The 14,927-nt window shown below is 33.6% G+C and overlaps 1 protein-coding gene across 3 annotated transcripts in view; it reads left to right on the plus strand.

The window, feature by feature from the left end:
• Positions 1–311: 311 nt before the first annotated feature.
• The window catches only part of EPHA6 (EPH receptor A6), an 889,912-nt gene continuing 875,296 nt past the window's right edge, over positions 312–14,927 (plus strand). For all 3 annotated transcript variants that reach the window (XM_079100537.1, XM_079100534.1, XM_079100536.1), the window contains exon 1: positions 312–775. In XM_079100537.1, coding sequence (XP_078956663.1) covers positions 394–775 — 382 coding nt within the window. In that variant the 5' untranslated portion in view covers positions 312–393. The remainder of the gene's footprint in view (positions 776–14,927) is intronic.

Here is a 14,927-nt window from a genome sequence, read left to right on the forward strand (position 1 = left end):
GCTTCTGTGCTGCGAACCTCTGTCGACGCCACTCAGGCGAGGGGCTGAGGGCTCAGTCCATAGCTCGTCCCGACCATTCGCGGCCGCTTGGAGCCGCCTTATTCGCCAGGTTCTCCCCCACCGGCCGGAGGAAAGTTCTCGCGGCCCCGCGCCTCTTCACAGCTGCGGCGCCTTCCCTACTTTGGTCTCTGCAAGTGCCCACTTCAGTCCGGAGAGGCGCTCCGGCCGCACGAACTGCCCCTTGCACCTGGTGGTCCCTCCCTTCATCCCCGCGGTGAGGCGCCCTCCCCGCCCCTCGCTCCCCTCCCCCAACCACAGCCCTAGCTCGCTCCTGCGCGCGCGCTCTCCGGGGCCCAAGTGAATAGTCCTCGCGCGAGCGGGACACGGTGGTGGATGCTATTCCCCTCGCCTGCAGCCGCCAGGAGCTCCCCGGCGCCGCAGGCAGTGTCCTCCTCCGAAGCAGCTGCACTCGCACCTGGGCAGCCTGGACCCTCGTGCCCTGCTCCCGGGGTCTCACGCGGGGGGCGCCCCGGGACACCCCCTGCGGGCCGGGTGGAGGTGGAGGAGGAGGAGGAGGAAGAAGACGTGGACCAGGACCCCCACCCTATCCTGAACACCTGGCTGAGCTGCTGCCACTTCTTTTTAAGGGGGAAAAGAGAGCCTGGGAGAGTCATGGGGGGCTGCGAAGTCCAGGAATTTCTTTTGCAATTTGGTTTCTTCTTGCCACTGCTGACAGCTTGGCCGGGCGAGTGCAGTCACGTCTCCAACAACCAAGGTAAGGGACAGGGCGGAGGAGCTGGAGGGGGCGGGAGGAGGAAGGTGCTTTGAGGACTAAGGCAGGTCGTCTCCTGCAGGTAACTTCTTCCCCGGGTCAGCTTCTCTGGGCTTGCCACACTAGGGGGTCAAGGATGTTCCTTAACTAGAGCGTCCTTTCTACGCCGCCCAGGGCTGGCGGCCCCGCGAGCTGTGAGCCCTTCTGCTTCTAGATTTCTTTAAACAGATGCGTGAGCATCAGCAGCACGTGGGTCCCTTTGCTGGCGTCTGTGGGACTGCTCCTGGATGCGCAGTCTCCACCGGAGGTCAGGCTCCGCGGCACAGACTTAATGGAGACTTCTGACTCTTGGTTGTCGCTCATAATAGGGTAACGTGTGAATCTTCCTACATGCCTTCTTAAAAGGCAGCTGGCTTGCTCCCATTGTACCTTGTGACTATGGGCTTTTTGCCCCCACCCCCGCCTCAGTAACTGTGTTGCCCTCACCTAGCCTTGGCCCCAGAACCTTTGTACCATGCAGATCACCCAATATAGACTTGATCGAAATTATTCCTGGACCAGATGCAAACAGATCTTTGTTGGGGTTTCTGTTTCTCGGCAGCGGGGAGTAGATAAGTGTTAAGTGTGAATTTCCAAGTTGTGAATATCCTATTCATAAAGACAAGTTGCTGTCAGATATTTTGGAAGAATTTGTTTTGGTGGGCACAGTAATACAGTAAAGGTGAATAGTGTATCAAACACGTTGCAAATCATATGAGCTGATCTTTCAATTTAAAAAGTCTTATGACATGTATTTCCTTGGATTTCTGAGTATTTAAAGGTCTATAATAATATCACCTGTGTATTCTAAATTCTCTTAGACTAGGTGTACGACAACCATAAAAGTTTTCCAGCATGTACGTGGCTGGATGCTCTCACTGGAACTGTGATGACGGCCAAATATGTCACCTCTCCTAAAGACTTCAAATATGAAACAGTTGTGGTCAATTATAACTGCCATTGAATAGATAAAGCATATGTGTGTGCCTGTACGTTTGTGTGTGTGGGTCTGGAAATAATTTGCAGATATAAAATTGGAGGTCAGATGAGTCGGGAGTGTGTACTTCTGTGTGAAGGGAAGAAGGTTAAGACAGAAAGCGAGTAAAACAATGCAGCCTTACTTTTGTCATAAACATAAATGAACATTTTATTTAGAAATAAATAGTCACTTGTAATCAATATTCAGTTCTTATTTTACATAGTTAGTGCTTTGCCATGTTTTCCTTATTATTATTGTTGTACCTGGCAGAATGTAATCACATTCATATGTGAATTTGAGAACCATAATAACTTTCATGACTTTGAAGATACATCCCATAATGAGGGACAACTATAGTGCCATGCTCTCCTATGTGGAGTATAACTTCACACACCACATCTCTCATTTGTTTTCAAGGATTATTGGTGTTAAATCCCAAAGGAGGATTTATTTTACCTCTGTGAAATTAGAATATTGTTAAAACTAACATATAATTATTTACTTGACCATTTTTATTAAGAGAGAGAACAATTTTTAATAACTGGAAAGTAAAGCATACTATGCTTTATGTTAGTATCTATGGGTGTTATAGAGATGTTTACTTTGAGAATTAAGTTTACTGCAAGTTTTTAAGTTATTACCTTGTGAGAATTTTCCTATATAGTTATTTTTTAAAATTTAATACCTATGATACATCAGCAACCACTCTAGTATCCTGGTTTACTAACATAAATAAAACAACATGTATGAATTTCCACACTACAAGTCCCATTTTACAAAAATGTATCACATCTTAAAGTATGACCTTTCAGATAGTTACATTAAAGAGCCTAGTGATGTTAGCCTTTTCCAGTAATTTTTATTTGCTTATCTATACATACCATTTAACAATGTTTTACCTAAAATAAGTACCAAACATATAATTTAGTTTTTAGCTGAACTTAATGTTGGAAAATGAGTATTTTCCAGTTTTCTCATCAGATAATAGGATCATTAAAGAGTGACTACTAAAGCTCTTAACTTGAATTTGTATTCATATATTAAAAATATAGGTTATGGACAAGGATATACTTGGGTAAAATAGTATCTACTGGTTAAGTTAGGGAAAGATTAGGATAATTCTTCAAAACGAAATACAGAGAAGTTATGATTTGTTTTTTCATCAATCACAAATGATTATGCCTTACAGCCTAAACTTATAGTGATTAAAAATTTGCCTGAAAATAATTTTAGATAATGTTCAGATACTGAAATGATCACAAATTGTTCATAGATATCAACCTTGTAAATGTTAAACGTGAACTTTTTAGGCATATTTTCTTGATTTGTAGTTTCGTTAATAGATAAATCAAAACATCAACCTTTGTACATCAAAATTATGGAATAGTACAGAATTATTATAAATATACAGTATGGAAAGATTAAAGTAAAATATGAGTTTATTTTCTTATCCACATAAATATATCAGTAATATAATTAATGTTTATTTTGAGAAGATGGTGTTCATATACCTAGTAATTTTCATTAACACTTTTGAAACTTGTTATTTTATGGAGGGTAAAATTTCATTCTTATGTAACACCTTCTTGATTAAGGACTTTCACAAAGTAAAAATTTTAAAGCTGTGTGTCTTTTTCTACCAAATTTTATAAAATCCTTCATGACTGGAAAGAAAGGATTCATTCCCCTATGTCCCCACCCCCATTCCTAGTTTTCCAGGTCAAATAATGACAAGACCCAAAAAAGTAAACTTCTACATTCTTTAAACATGAAACAAAGAGTGACTTGATTATAGGAAGGACCACTTCTCTTGTCTTTTAACTGACTGTAAAGTTCAGTACTGTCAAGATAAAATAAATCAGTTTGATTGTATTACCCAGACCTCCTTGATTCAATGAGAAAGTAATGGTACTTTCTAGATCACTTCATCTGAGTAAGTTGAAACATGCTTTATGTATTCAAATCCCTCTTGGTCCACTGATTTCCCCTATATTTAAAACTACAACATTGTTTTTAATTTTTATCTAAAACTCAGACTTTATCTTCTCTGATGATAACCTTTCATTTCTGTACTGGTGAATATTAACAAAGTCTTGCTTCGTTTATAACCATCTATGTCAGTGACAATGGTTAGTAGCCACTAGGGGTCCATTTATTCAAAGATTACTTCACTTTAGCAGAGTATTTTACTGCCTAAATGAGTTGATATGCCTCTTAGGGTGTGGCTACTGTTTATAAAAAATAATCAGTTACATATACAAATGATTCATTAAGTCAAATAAAATTTGGGTACATGAGTCTAGTGAACTTATTTTTTGCTGTTGTTTGAATTCGAGTGACAAACAAAATAACTACAATGGTAATGCGACCAGATGGTTTCATTGAATTTATTGAGTCAAAGGAATTGAATGCAAAAACAACTAAATTATGTGTAAATAAAAATAAACATATCTAAGCAAAAAAAAAAAATTCTGCTTAACAAAGTTCATGGCCTAAAATTAGTTTAATAACCATAAGCATTGTTGAAAAATATAATATTGAATATTCTTATATTTTTATAAATGTATAAATTAAGAAAAAAAATTTAAGAATGTTTGACTTTATTAAAATGTTTTAAATTCTTGAATTTTTAAAATTATTTAAAATTTTTTATTGACATATAAATATCAATGCAACCAAGAATGTAATTTTATTATACATTTAAAGTTAAAATGTCATTGTATAGACATTATGACTAGCATCCAAAACAGAAAGATAAAATATCAGTTCCATGCAGATTCAGTGATGACCATCTAAATGTTGGTTGTTCTGGATTTGAAATAAGACTATATCTAAAATAGTTTTCTTGCACACAAATTATACAATGTTCATTAAAGCTCTCTGCCTCAAACAAGAAATAAAAGAATCTAATAGAAACTACACATATTATCAAGCACTTATTTATATGAAATTTTTAAGGGAGAGAAAATGTGTTTGATTGTACAAGAGAAGTTAATGGTTAACTTTTTTTTTTTTTACTTTTGGGTTACTTTCATTACAAAGTAAATATTAGAAAAATATGGAGTAGAGAACATTTTGTTCCTTTGTTCATTAATCACTGCTAGTATAAGCTATTTTAAATATAAAAGACATTTTAGATTTATTTCTGTGTATCAGGCTCTTTCTCTGTCACACAATCTCAATATCTTCTTTCCTTTCTCCATTCTTCTCCCATCCTATATACACACATACTTCTCCTAACACTGTATTTCACTTGTCACTATGAAAGATGAGATTTTGCTTCACACTGTACATCAATCAAATCACAACAGAGATAGAAAGAAGTCTTTTTATTGTACCCTTGACTCAACATTTCTTGGTAGTATAAACATGGTGATCAGTTATAGCTAAATAATCAAAATAGGTTGAATTTATGTACATTGACAGTCATGTTATCAAACTATACATACAGAAGGATTAAATTGCTTATGCATCTAGTATTCTATTAAACTCATCACTTAAAAATTGGAAATATATTTTTATTTTATTTAGTATTGTTTTCTGGAATCTAAAATTCAGATCATGGAGAAAAGGCATAGGGCAGACAGATATGTTTTATATCCTCATAGAGCTTGGTAAGTAAATAAAACAATAAAGGTTGTAGAAATTCTATGGCAGAATCAACAGAAGTGCGGAGATAGAAAATAACAGGAGAGATATACTGTGCTAAATAGGACAATTTGAAAGGTCTGTGTTTGTGTATGTGGGGGTGACATTTAAGTTTCATTCTCAGGGAAGAGAGTTAATTGAGCAGAGCAGGAAGAAGTGCATTGAAGGTGGAAGGCACTGCCCCATCAATGGTCTTGAAGAGAAATGAGCTGAACATATTTGAAACATCAAGTCCAGTGTGATTGGAATTTACTGAGCAAGGAAGAAGGTTCCAAGAAGTGAGATTTGAAAGATGGTCAATAAACAGATTCCATGGAATAGAAAAAGAGCTCTGGTAAGGAGTAAGACTTTTTACATTATCCCAGGTCAAAGGTGAAGTGATTGGGAGATTTTAACCAAATGAGTAAAATGAGCCATTTCACTGATTTTTAAGAATACTCTTGCAAGTGAGCAAAGAGATAACTGAAAACTGGCAAGAACAGAATTAGGTGTCCATCAGAGTTGTTAGTGGTGGCCGGGCCTAGAGCTCTGGCAATAAAAAATGAAGAGCAGCAAGGTAAGCTTGAGATATATCTTGGAGCTAGAATGTATGGGATGATCTTGTCCCTACAGAGAAATAAATCTAGATATTCAACATTCTTATTTTCTTTTCAAGGAGCTCAAATCCATGCTCTATTACCTGCCTTTAAAATGAAGCTTACTATATGATTATTGATATTTGACCAGATAAGAGGAGTGGGGGAGAACACAAGGACATAGCAAGGGTACCGTGTCCATTTCCTACTTTTGTCAGTCCAAGCTGACTCTCATTTAAAACATAACCCTTTTAGTACAAATTTGCTATTTCAAACCCTTGTGCATAACGTACATTCATACTGGATTAACAAGTACAATTTGCTGATGCTTTTCTGACATCACAGCTTTACATGTACAGTTGTTTTGGTCAGAGTGGATGATGGTATAAATAGGGACATTTTTACAAGGCAATATAATGATCCAGCGGTCTGGTTTTTGCTAATAAGAGTGATAGTTGACGGTTTACAAATGCACCAGTTTTATTTATCTCTGTTATGATCAAATTGCTATTATTGTAAACAAAAATTCAAAGTAATATTGGATCTAAAATAGATGTGTTTTCAGATATTTTCCATTTGTCTTCTCTCTGAATTTTGTTTAAATAAAAAACAAATGTTCAGAAAGCTTATGAGATCTAAAGAATGAAATCGAAGGATCCATTATATTCTTGATGGTAGGGGTGAGGGAAAAAGCTTTTAGACTTCAAACTACACAATAGAAATTTCATGCAATTAAAAACTTTTCTGAGAAGTTATTTACTCATTACTTTAAGTTGCCTTTTTATAATATCATATGAATATAACTATTAAATATACGGAAACATAAAAATTCCTAACAATGCTTAAATATTTAGTATACGTGAGAAAATTCATAATTTGGAGATACTTCATTTAAAACATTTCTTAATATTTTAAAAAATATATTCAAATCTAGTAAACTTTACACTTTAATGATTCAGAATGTTCTGGAAAAATTTAATAATCTCTTTCAATAATATGACTTTTTATGGAATATACAATTTCAATTTTCACTGATAAATATTTTAAAAGTAAATGAAAATTATTCATTTTCAAAAATATACTTACTGAAGATCTGCTGTATGGTAGCTGTGTACTTGCTAAAGGTTCAAAGAGAAATTTCCCTCTTAGAATATATGATCCAGTGTAGCATTTCCAGTATACTTTTTTTTTAAATCAGATCCATAATTAGGTAGAAAATCTTTAAAAACATATTTGTTACATGCTAATATAGACTGATACTAATAGCCAAGCCTCATGATGTAGAATGTTTGCGTACCATTTATTTGAAAGGATCTATTATTTTATTGCATTTATCTCAATGTTAAGAAAATAAATATTAGGCATAATGCTAGCTACTGAGGGCTACAATGGTGATTATTTCACACAGTCCTTCCTAGAGTCTTAGACTGCTCTGTTATGGTTATGAACTTTTAATTGATACTTTTTTTTTATAAGGTGAAGAATTTTACAGTAAATGAGATTGGAAGAAAAGGAAGTAAAGAAAAAGTATGGTTTATGTACTTTATTTAAAAATTGCTTCATAAGAATTTTATATTGTTAACTTTATGGATAGGTAAATTTTTGTTGAGTTACATGAATAGAAAATGTATAAACATGCATTTTACAAATGTATCATATATACCAAAAATAAATATTTCACATATTTAATGACTTTTCATAGGCTGACAAGTAACGTGAACTTTTGCTGAGGCCATATTAGAATGGCCTATTCTGGTGTGTTTATTTTAAGGGGGTTAGTTATTAAAAACTGTTATTCATGTTGAAGATGCAAGTTTCCAATTTCAAATACCAGAGAGCATATGTTGTAACTGGATGTTGGAGCAAGAAGTAGGGTGGTAGTGTGTTCTGTCAACCCATGTCCTCAAAAATATATCCAGCTGCATTCCTAGGTACTGCTGAGGCCTCTAGCTGTTGGCCTGTTTGGTGACCTGTACTTGGTGGATGTAATTGAAAATGTTTGCTCTTCTTCCTATTTTATTTAAAAATTTCATGTGTAGATGTCATATTTTTTGATTATAGGAGATATGAGATAATGTGACCTTAGAAAATGGATATTAGGAGGTAGAACTGTTATTCTGCTCTTACAGTAACAGATAATTTTGTGGATATCTGGATCTGATAAAAGTAGGCACTGTATCTAAATATCTGTAATTTATTTATTTTGTCAATTTACTAATGATGTAGTAGTGGGGTAATTATGTGTTCTTTCAGGTGACTGTACTGTACAGTGATACTTGTGTTTTGTAGTACATGAGCATTTCAAAGGGACACAGATTCTTAGTGATTAGAGTGTAGCAACTAGAATAAGGAAAAGCACATAGAAATTTTCCTACTTAATTGTATTTTAAGCAAGATAATAAATAGAAATATTTTGAATTAGGAAATAAATAGGCATTGTGTTAGTATGCATTCCAAATAAGAATGATCTTAGAATAATTTAAATGATTCTGAACAAATAGGAATTGAATTATGCTTTAATGGCACCTTAGTTTTTACTTTTAAAGAGAGACTTTTTTTTTTTTACTTTTAATAGTGATATAATAATTTCATATTGCTAAAGGTAATTGAAATTATATGTTTGGAGATCTTAACTATAGAGTCCAATAAATACATTATCTTAAGAAGTAATATCTCACATAATTTGAAGTGGTTTTTAAATATAATGTAGTAGCTAAGTAGCAATAAACATACCAAAAATCAAAGAAGTATAGATGTAGGAAAAAAGCTAAATCAGGACACTATTTATAAAATGAGACTTTTGGTTAAGAATTCTCTCTGGAGATACATATTGAATAAAACACTTTGCTCTGGGTCCTTTAATCTCTGCATGTATATAAGTGTATGTTGATGACAAACTTTATTAAAACACCTTTTTATCCAATCCTGAAAATTCCTTTCTCTCTCTCTCTCTGGGGTTAAAGTACATTTACATAATATTTGTCTTGTGAATGCATGTGAAAACATTAAGTACTTTCTATAAAGTGTGATCACAACTGAGCCAACTGTTAGATTCCATTGTGCAATAACGTAAGAGAATTGTATCAATTTCTAAATTAAAATGAAAATTTTTGTATTAATCCACTAATCAATCATTGGCATAATGCCTCAACAAAAACAAATATTCTAATATCAGGGAAAATTTTAGAATGTAAAACACTTTATTGAGAGAAATTTACTATTTCATTGGCTCTTCTATATGCTTAGTTTAATGAAGGAGCAGTTGGAAAGAGCTTTTCATTTTTATTTAAAAGAAAAAAAACCCAGAAAACCTTGGGAAGTATATACTGTTGGTGTAGCATATTACTTAACATGACTTGGCTTCAAAATAAGTAAAATGTAACATACTTAATTTTATGCTGTTTTTATGATACTGTATGAAACAGGTACATGGAATATAATAACTTACAGTCTTACAGTGTTGTACTATAATGACTTTATTTTATAAATTAGAGAAAATGTGGTTGACACAGGTTATTAAAGTCACACTTTGCTAGGTTTTTAATAAAAATTACACATATAATAAACTTTATAATCTTCACTAGTTTATGACAAGAAATCTACTTATGGATGAATTATTTTTAAGATTTTTCAAGAATCTTACTAACTGGAAATATAGGATTAAATTTTAAGAATTTATTTTAAATATTATAATTCCCAAGTTTTATTAGGCATATTATGACTAAATGATTTTTTTTGAAAATGCTGAGTCTTGATATCAACTAAATTTTTTAACATGTTTATTATAAGGTTCTTAGTTCTTCATTGCAGTGTATAAAAAAACCTCTGAGTTCTTTATTTGTTTATTTTACTTTTTGTTGCTCAGATATAAATACTGCAGCTTAATTTCTATGTTTTGCTCGAATTTCCAAACTGGTTCAACAACAATTACATATTCATTCAGTTTTAAAATGAAATGTGTTGGCACTGCATTTCTTCCCTGTGCTGGACACAAGAAATCCAAAGGGAGACCACAGCCCCTAACTTCTGAGTGTTTAAGATTGAGCTAATGCAGCTATTTATATTTCAGTGAATAATTGCAACTTTAGTTTATACATCAACATGTATGTATTTAGTTGTTATATGGATTTGAACTGTTTAAGTAGATGAAAAGTACTCTTTTCAATGAGCTATGAAATAGTATATGGAGACACTGAGAATAAATATCCACTTAACATATTGGTCATAACCATAAATGAGACATGACTTTGTGTAATGACTTAAAATAAGATCTGCCCCCACTCCAAGAATAGTGTTATAATACTGAAGAGGAATGCCTGACATCAAAATACTAGCAAAATAGCAAAGAAAAAATGAATTGAAATAATATAAATTTAAGAAAAAAATAAGAAAAATTCATTAAAAATAGGAAATAAGAATGAGTCCCATGTTTATTAGGATTTATTGTTGTGAATATCTGAAAATAATAAGAGAATTAAGATGACTAACTCCAAAGGAGATCTCAGTTCTTAAACAACCTTAGAATATTTTTTCTGCATTTAAATATTAAAACATCTGCATTTAAAAATGAAAATATACAAAAAATTAATATCTTTGAACATAGAACATGTGTGGTATATTTTGGCTTTTTTTGTTTAAGCCTTCTCTTATACTTTAAAAATATTATATTTAATGGGGCCACCTTTAAAAATAGAAAATCACAAAATTAAATTTTAATAGATTATATTGGTCCAGTCTATTGATTATTTTATATTTGGATGAACAATATCTATGTGCTTTACATTAAAGATAATTTAAAATGTTTGTTCAAATTGTTACTTGCTGTCTCCCATCATTTTGTATATATTCTGGTTTTATTCTAGTTTTATATTTCTTAACCATATTAAATTTCGTTTTTACCAGTGTTTCAAAACTTTGAAATTACTGGTTGTCTTTAATATTTGTCTTTAGAAATTAAATTAATCTTTGATAGATCTTCTGTATTATATTTGAGAAATGTGCCTTTAATAGCATAGAAGTAGAAATTGCTGCCAGAACTTGGTATTTTTAAACAGAAAAATCAATAGCAGATTATACACCATTAGCTGTTGACATTTAGATTTGTACATTTAGAATGTCAAAAAGCCCTGAAAACTATCAATCTAGTTTTATAAATTACAATAATATTCCTATTTTCAAATCTAGCCTCTTATGGCCATGCCCATTTCTCCTAAGAAGAATACAGTTTTTCTGAAACAAACTAAAATTATACATTTTTTTGATAAACCTGATGTAACATATTGTTAACTGAAAAATTTATGGATCTGCTGGTACAGCTGATGGATTACTGATCACTCTGCTCAAATGTGTTTGCAGGCATGTGATTTTATTCTTATCCACCTTGATACAGACATTAGGTTCATTCTTAGTATAACACCTTTGTACAGACATTATGTGTAAATTATGAACCTAAATACTTGTATGAGATTAGATTGATATATATTTCCTCTTTTAATCATTACGCAATTCCTGGAATCTGGTTATTTATTGCTGTGTAATAAAATTAATTCCATTCTCTACCATAGTATAAATTACAAATCTTTAAAGTATTTTCTCATAGTACATTATTTACTTAGCCTGTCAGAATGTGATTTATAACTAGACTTTACTGAATTGAAGATATTTTCAGAGGTTTGATATTTAAATCCTGAAAAATTATGATTTTTATGTATACCCTAATACACACACAACACTTACTGTGATGTGGATCTCATTCTCTAAATGCACTGCCAGCTTGTTGGAAGTTCTCTTGATGTGACTCTGGAATCCAGGGAACCTAAATTGTACCTTTAAAATTAAGGAAAAGAAACACTCATTTTCCCCTTAATACTTTGGTCAATGACTAATTTCTTGTTTTGGTCTGAGATTACCCTGTTTTTACAGTTGTTCTCAGCTTCTGATTGAAAATATGAACTTGTTCTAGTTCAATGCAAACATAGAAGATATTTGATACAAATTTGCTCTTTTATATTTGTTAGTTCATAAATTGGATTTTTTTCTTTTATTATGTTAAATTTTTTATATGACTAGTTCCATGTTTCACATTAATTCCAAGTATTTTTTCCAAGTCGTCTTTTAATTATTTTTATTATTATTCAGATATCAAGATGGTCTCAATTTTTCTACTCATACTCAGCATCCGTTCTATCTGATACTTGCCTCTGAAGCTTCATGCACACACTGATCAATAGGTAACTGGCAAGCAAAATACCCATTTACAGTCACTGTAAAAGTAGTTTGTATATTAATGATAAACTCCTAGGCAAGAGTACAGTTGCAGAATTACAAGTAATGTAACTCATATTTTGTTATTTATTTATTTAATTTTTTTGGTACTGGGATTGATTGAATCCAGGGTGCTTCACCATTGAGGTACGGACATTTTATTTATTACCATTGAGGTGCGGACATTTTATTTATTTTTTTATTTTGAGACATAATCTCCACCAAGTTTTTGAGGGCTTAGATAAATTCCTGAACCTGATCTCAAACTTGTGATCCTTGCACTTCAGCCTCCCAACTCACTAGGATTAGAGGTGTGCACCTCTGCATGGGGCTTAGAACTTATTCTTAAGTGGGGTTTCTTATCTTCCAATTTAAATCTAAATCAACACAAATCCACTTGCCTAATATCCAGGTGAACAACCATGGCTGACACCTGCCTTGTGGAGAGCAGTAATTTGAATCCTGGTCTTTCTCTCTGGCTGCATTTGTGCTGGGAACTGCCTGTGCAAAAGTGCAGATTGAGATGGCCCAGTTACTATGGTCATGCCTGCCCGAGGAAACTCTGCAAAGGCTCAGCGTTATCAGTGGGGTCCTTGAGTTCAGGTACCACCTCCCAGGGATAGAGGATTCTGAGCATAACAAAATGATGCTAATGTATCCACCGTTCTGTGTCCTTCAGATTGCCCAATTTGCTAAACCTTTTCTACAAATAACCTTTTGATGACAAAACCTGTATAATAAACGAGCTGAGCTACCTCATGGTCAAATTCCAGAGTTTGGCCACCCACCTGGCCATACTCCATGTGTGTTTGTTTTTCTTCCTCTCCCATCGCTCTTCCTCCCGCATATCCTTAGTTGACAGCAGAAGCTGAGAGATGAGAGGACCCCGGCTCTGTGGCACTTGGCAGTTCGTAGTCATATGTGAAAGAGAGCGAAGGGAAAAGTAGGCCAAGGAGGAGGAGCATTTGCCGCACTGAATGAGCCTGGCACAGAAGCAGGTGCATGTGCCTGTACTTCAGGAGTGCACTGATCTTCACCACCTGCTGACCCGCCTCGTACAATCTTAGTCTCCATCCTTGAGTGGAAAAAGCTGGAACATGTTTGAAAGAGGGTTGAGAATTTGGTAAAGAATTTAGAACAAAGAGGTAACTTCCCATCCCAAGTGGACACAGAAGTAGTGCCTGCTCCCAGTCACCTGGTTCTTTGCAACATTCTGATTTAAAGATTTAAATCCTTATTAAATGCTTAAGGGTATCATACATAGGAAAAGGGAAAATATCTGAAGTAAGTTTTGTGTGTTTTGTTATTGAATGTTTTAAAATTTTTAAAAAATATTTTTATATAGCATATATATTGTTATTGTGGTTCTTTATAACTTTCCAGGAAGTTTTTTACTCTCCGCTAGTACTATCTGTTTGCATATATGGACACACACACACACACACACACACACACAATCCCAGACATTGTATAAAACCTAAATTCTTTTCTCACTGGAGTGTAGTGCTTCATGTAATCCTAAGTATCTCATTTTAGTGCTATCATGAAAAGAACTATTAAAGAGTGTGCACAATTTTGCTTTTTATACTGTAATTCAGGACATTTTACATTAAAGTTTTGCAAATATAACTTGCTTGATGCTATAGATATTAGGGGATAATCACTTCTAATTAAAGTTCAAAATAAGTGGATGGCATGGTCTTTGTGCTTACAGAGGATATTTCTCTGAAAAACATCAACATGCTTTATTGTCATCAGTCCTGCCCATTAAATATACTTATAAAAACCTATCTCCAGACAGTGGAGGGTTTGACATACTAGGAAAAATAAAGGACCAAATACTTTTCAATTGGGCATATTATTTTAATTCCAGAACTGTTATTAAAATTTCACCTTAGTTTTCTAAGTAGCATAAATGAGTGTACTTACTTTACTAATGGAATTTATATGGATGTTAAGTTAGTTGGTAAAGCGGGTTGGACAAATTAGTAATCGCAAAGGAAAAAAAGAAAGCTACTTTTAAGCCTGTTAGATCTGTGCACTTTCTAAATGGAAAGAAAAATTTCTAGCAACTTCTAGAATTTTAAAATGCAGTGGTTCTAAACTTAAGTATTATAGTGTCTTTAAAATATTTAAAGACATTGAACTTACATTTCTTTTAAATAATGGTAATCTGTTCAAAATAAATAAAAAACATTTCAAGAATACAAAGATTTCATTTCCTGAATTATGCATTCTTTGGGTATTTTTTTAAAATTAGAAATTAATAGTTATGCCTTTAAGTAATATTTTCCCTTTAAATCTCATTTTTATAATTTTATAGATATTATTTGTTTTGTTATAAAGCCATTTACTTGCCTTTTCTTCTCTGTTTATTGTCTGCTTGTTTAAAAAATTGTCCTCAGGTTAAAACTGTATATGCTATCTTGATTAATGAATGATAATAAAAACCTACATACTTAATGAGAAGCCACACAATTTGAATTAGTCCCTGACCCTCCTCTTCTCCTCCTCCTTTTCCTCCTGGTCTTCTTTTGGTTAAACCCCAATTTGGATCTAACTTAACAACTATCAAGTCTTTTGATTGGTATGTGAGGTGTCCCCCAAAATTTCATGTATGAGACAATGCAAGAGGGTTCAGAGGGGAAAT

Source organism: Sciurus vulgaris, assembly GCF_902686455.1.
Source record: "Sciurus vulgaris genome assembly, chromosome: 10".
NCBI lineage: Eukaryota > Metazoa > Chordata > Mammalia > Rodentia > Sciuridae > Sciurus > Sciurus vulgaris.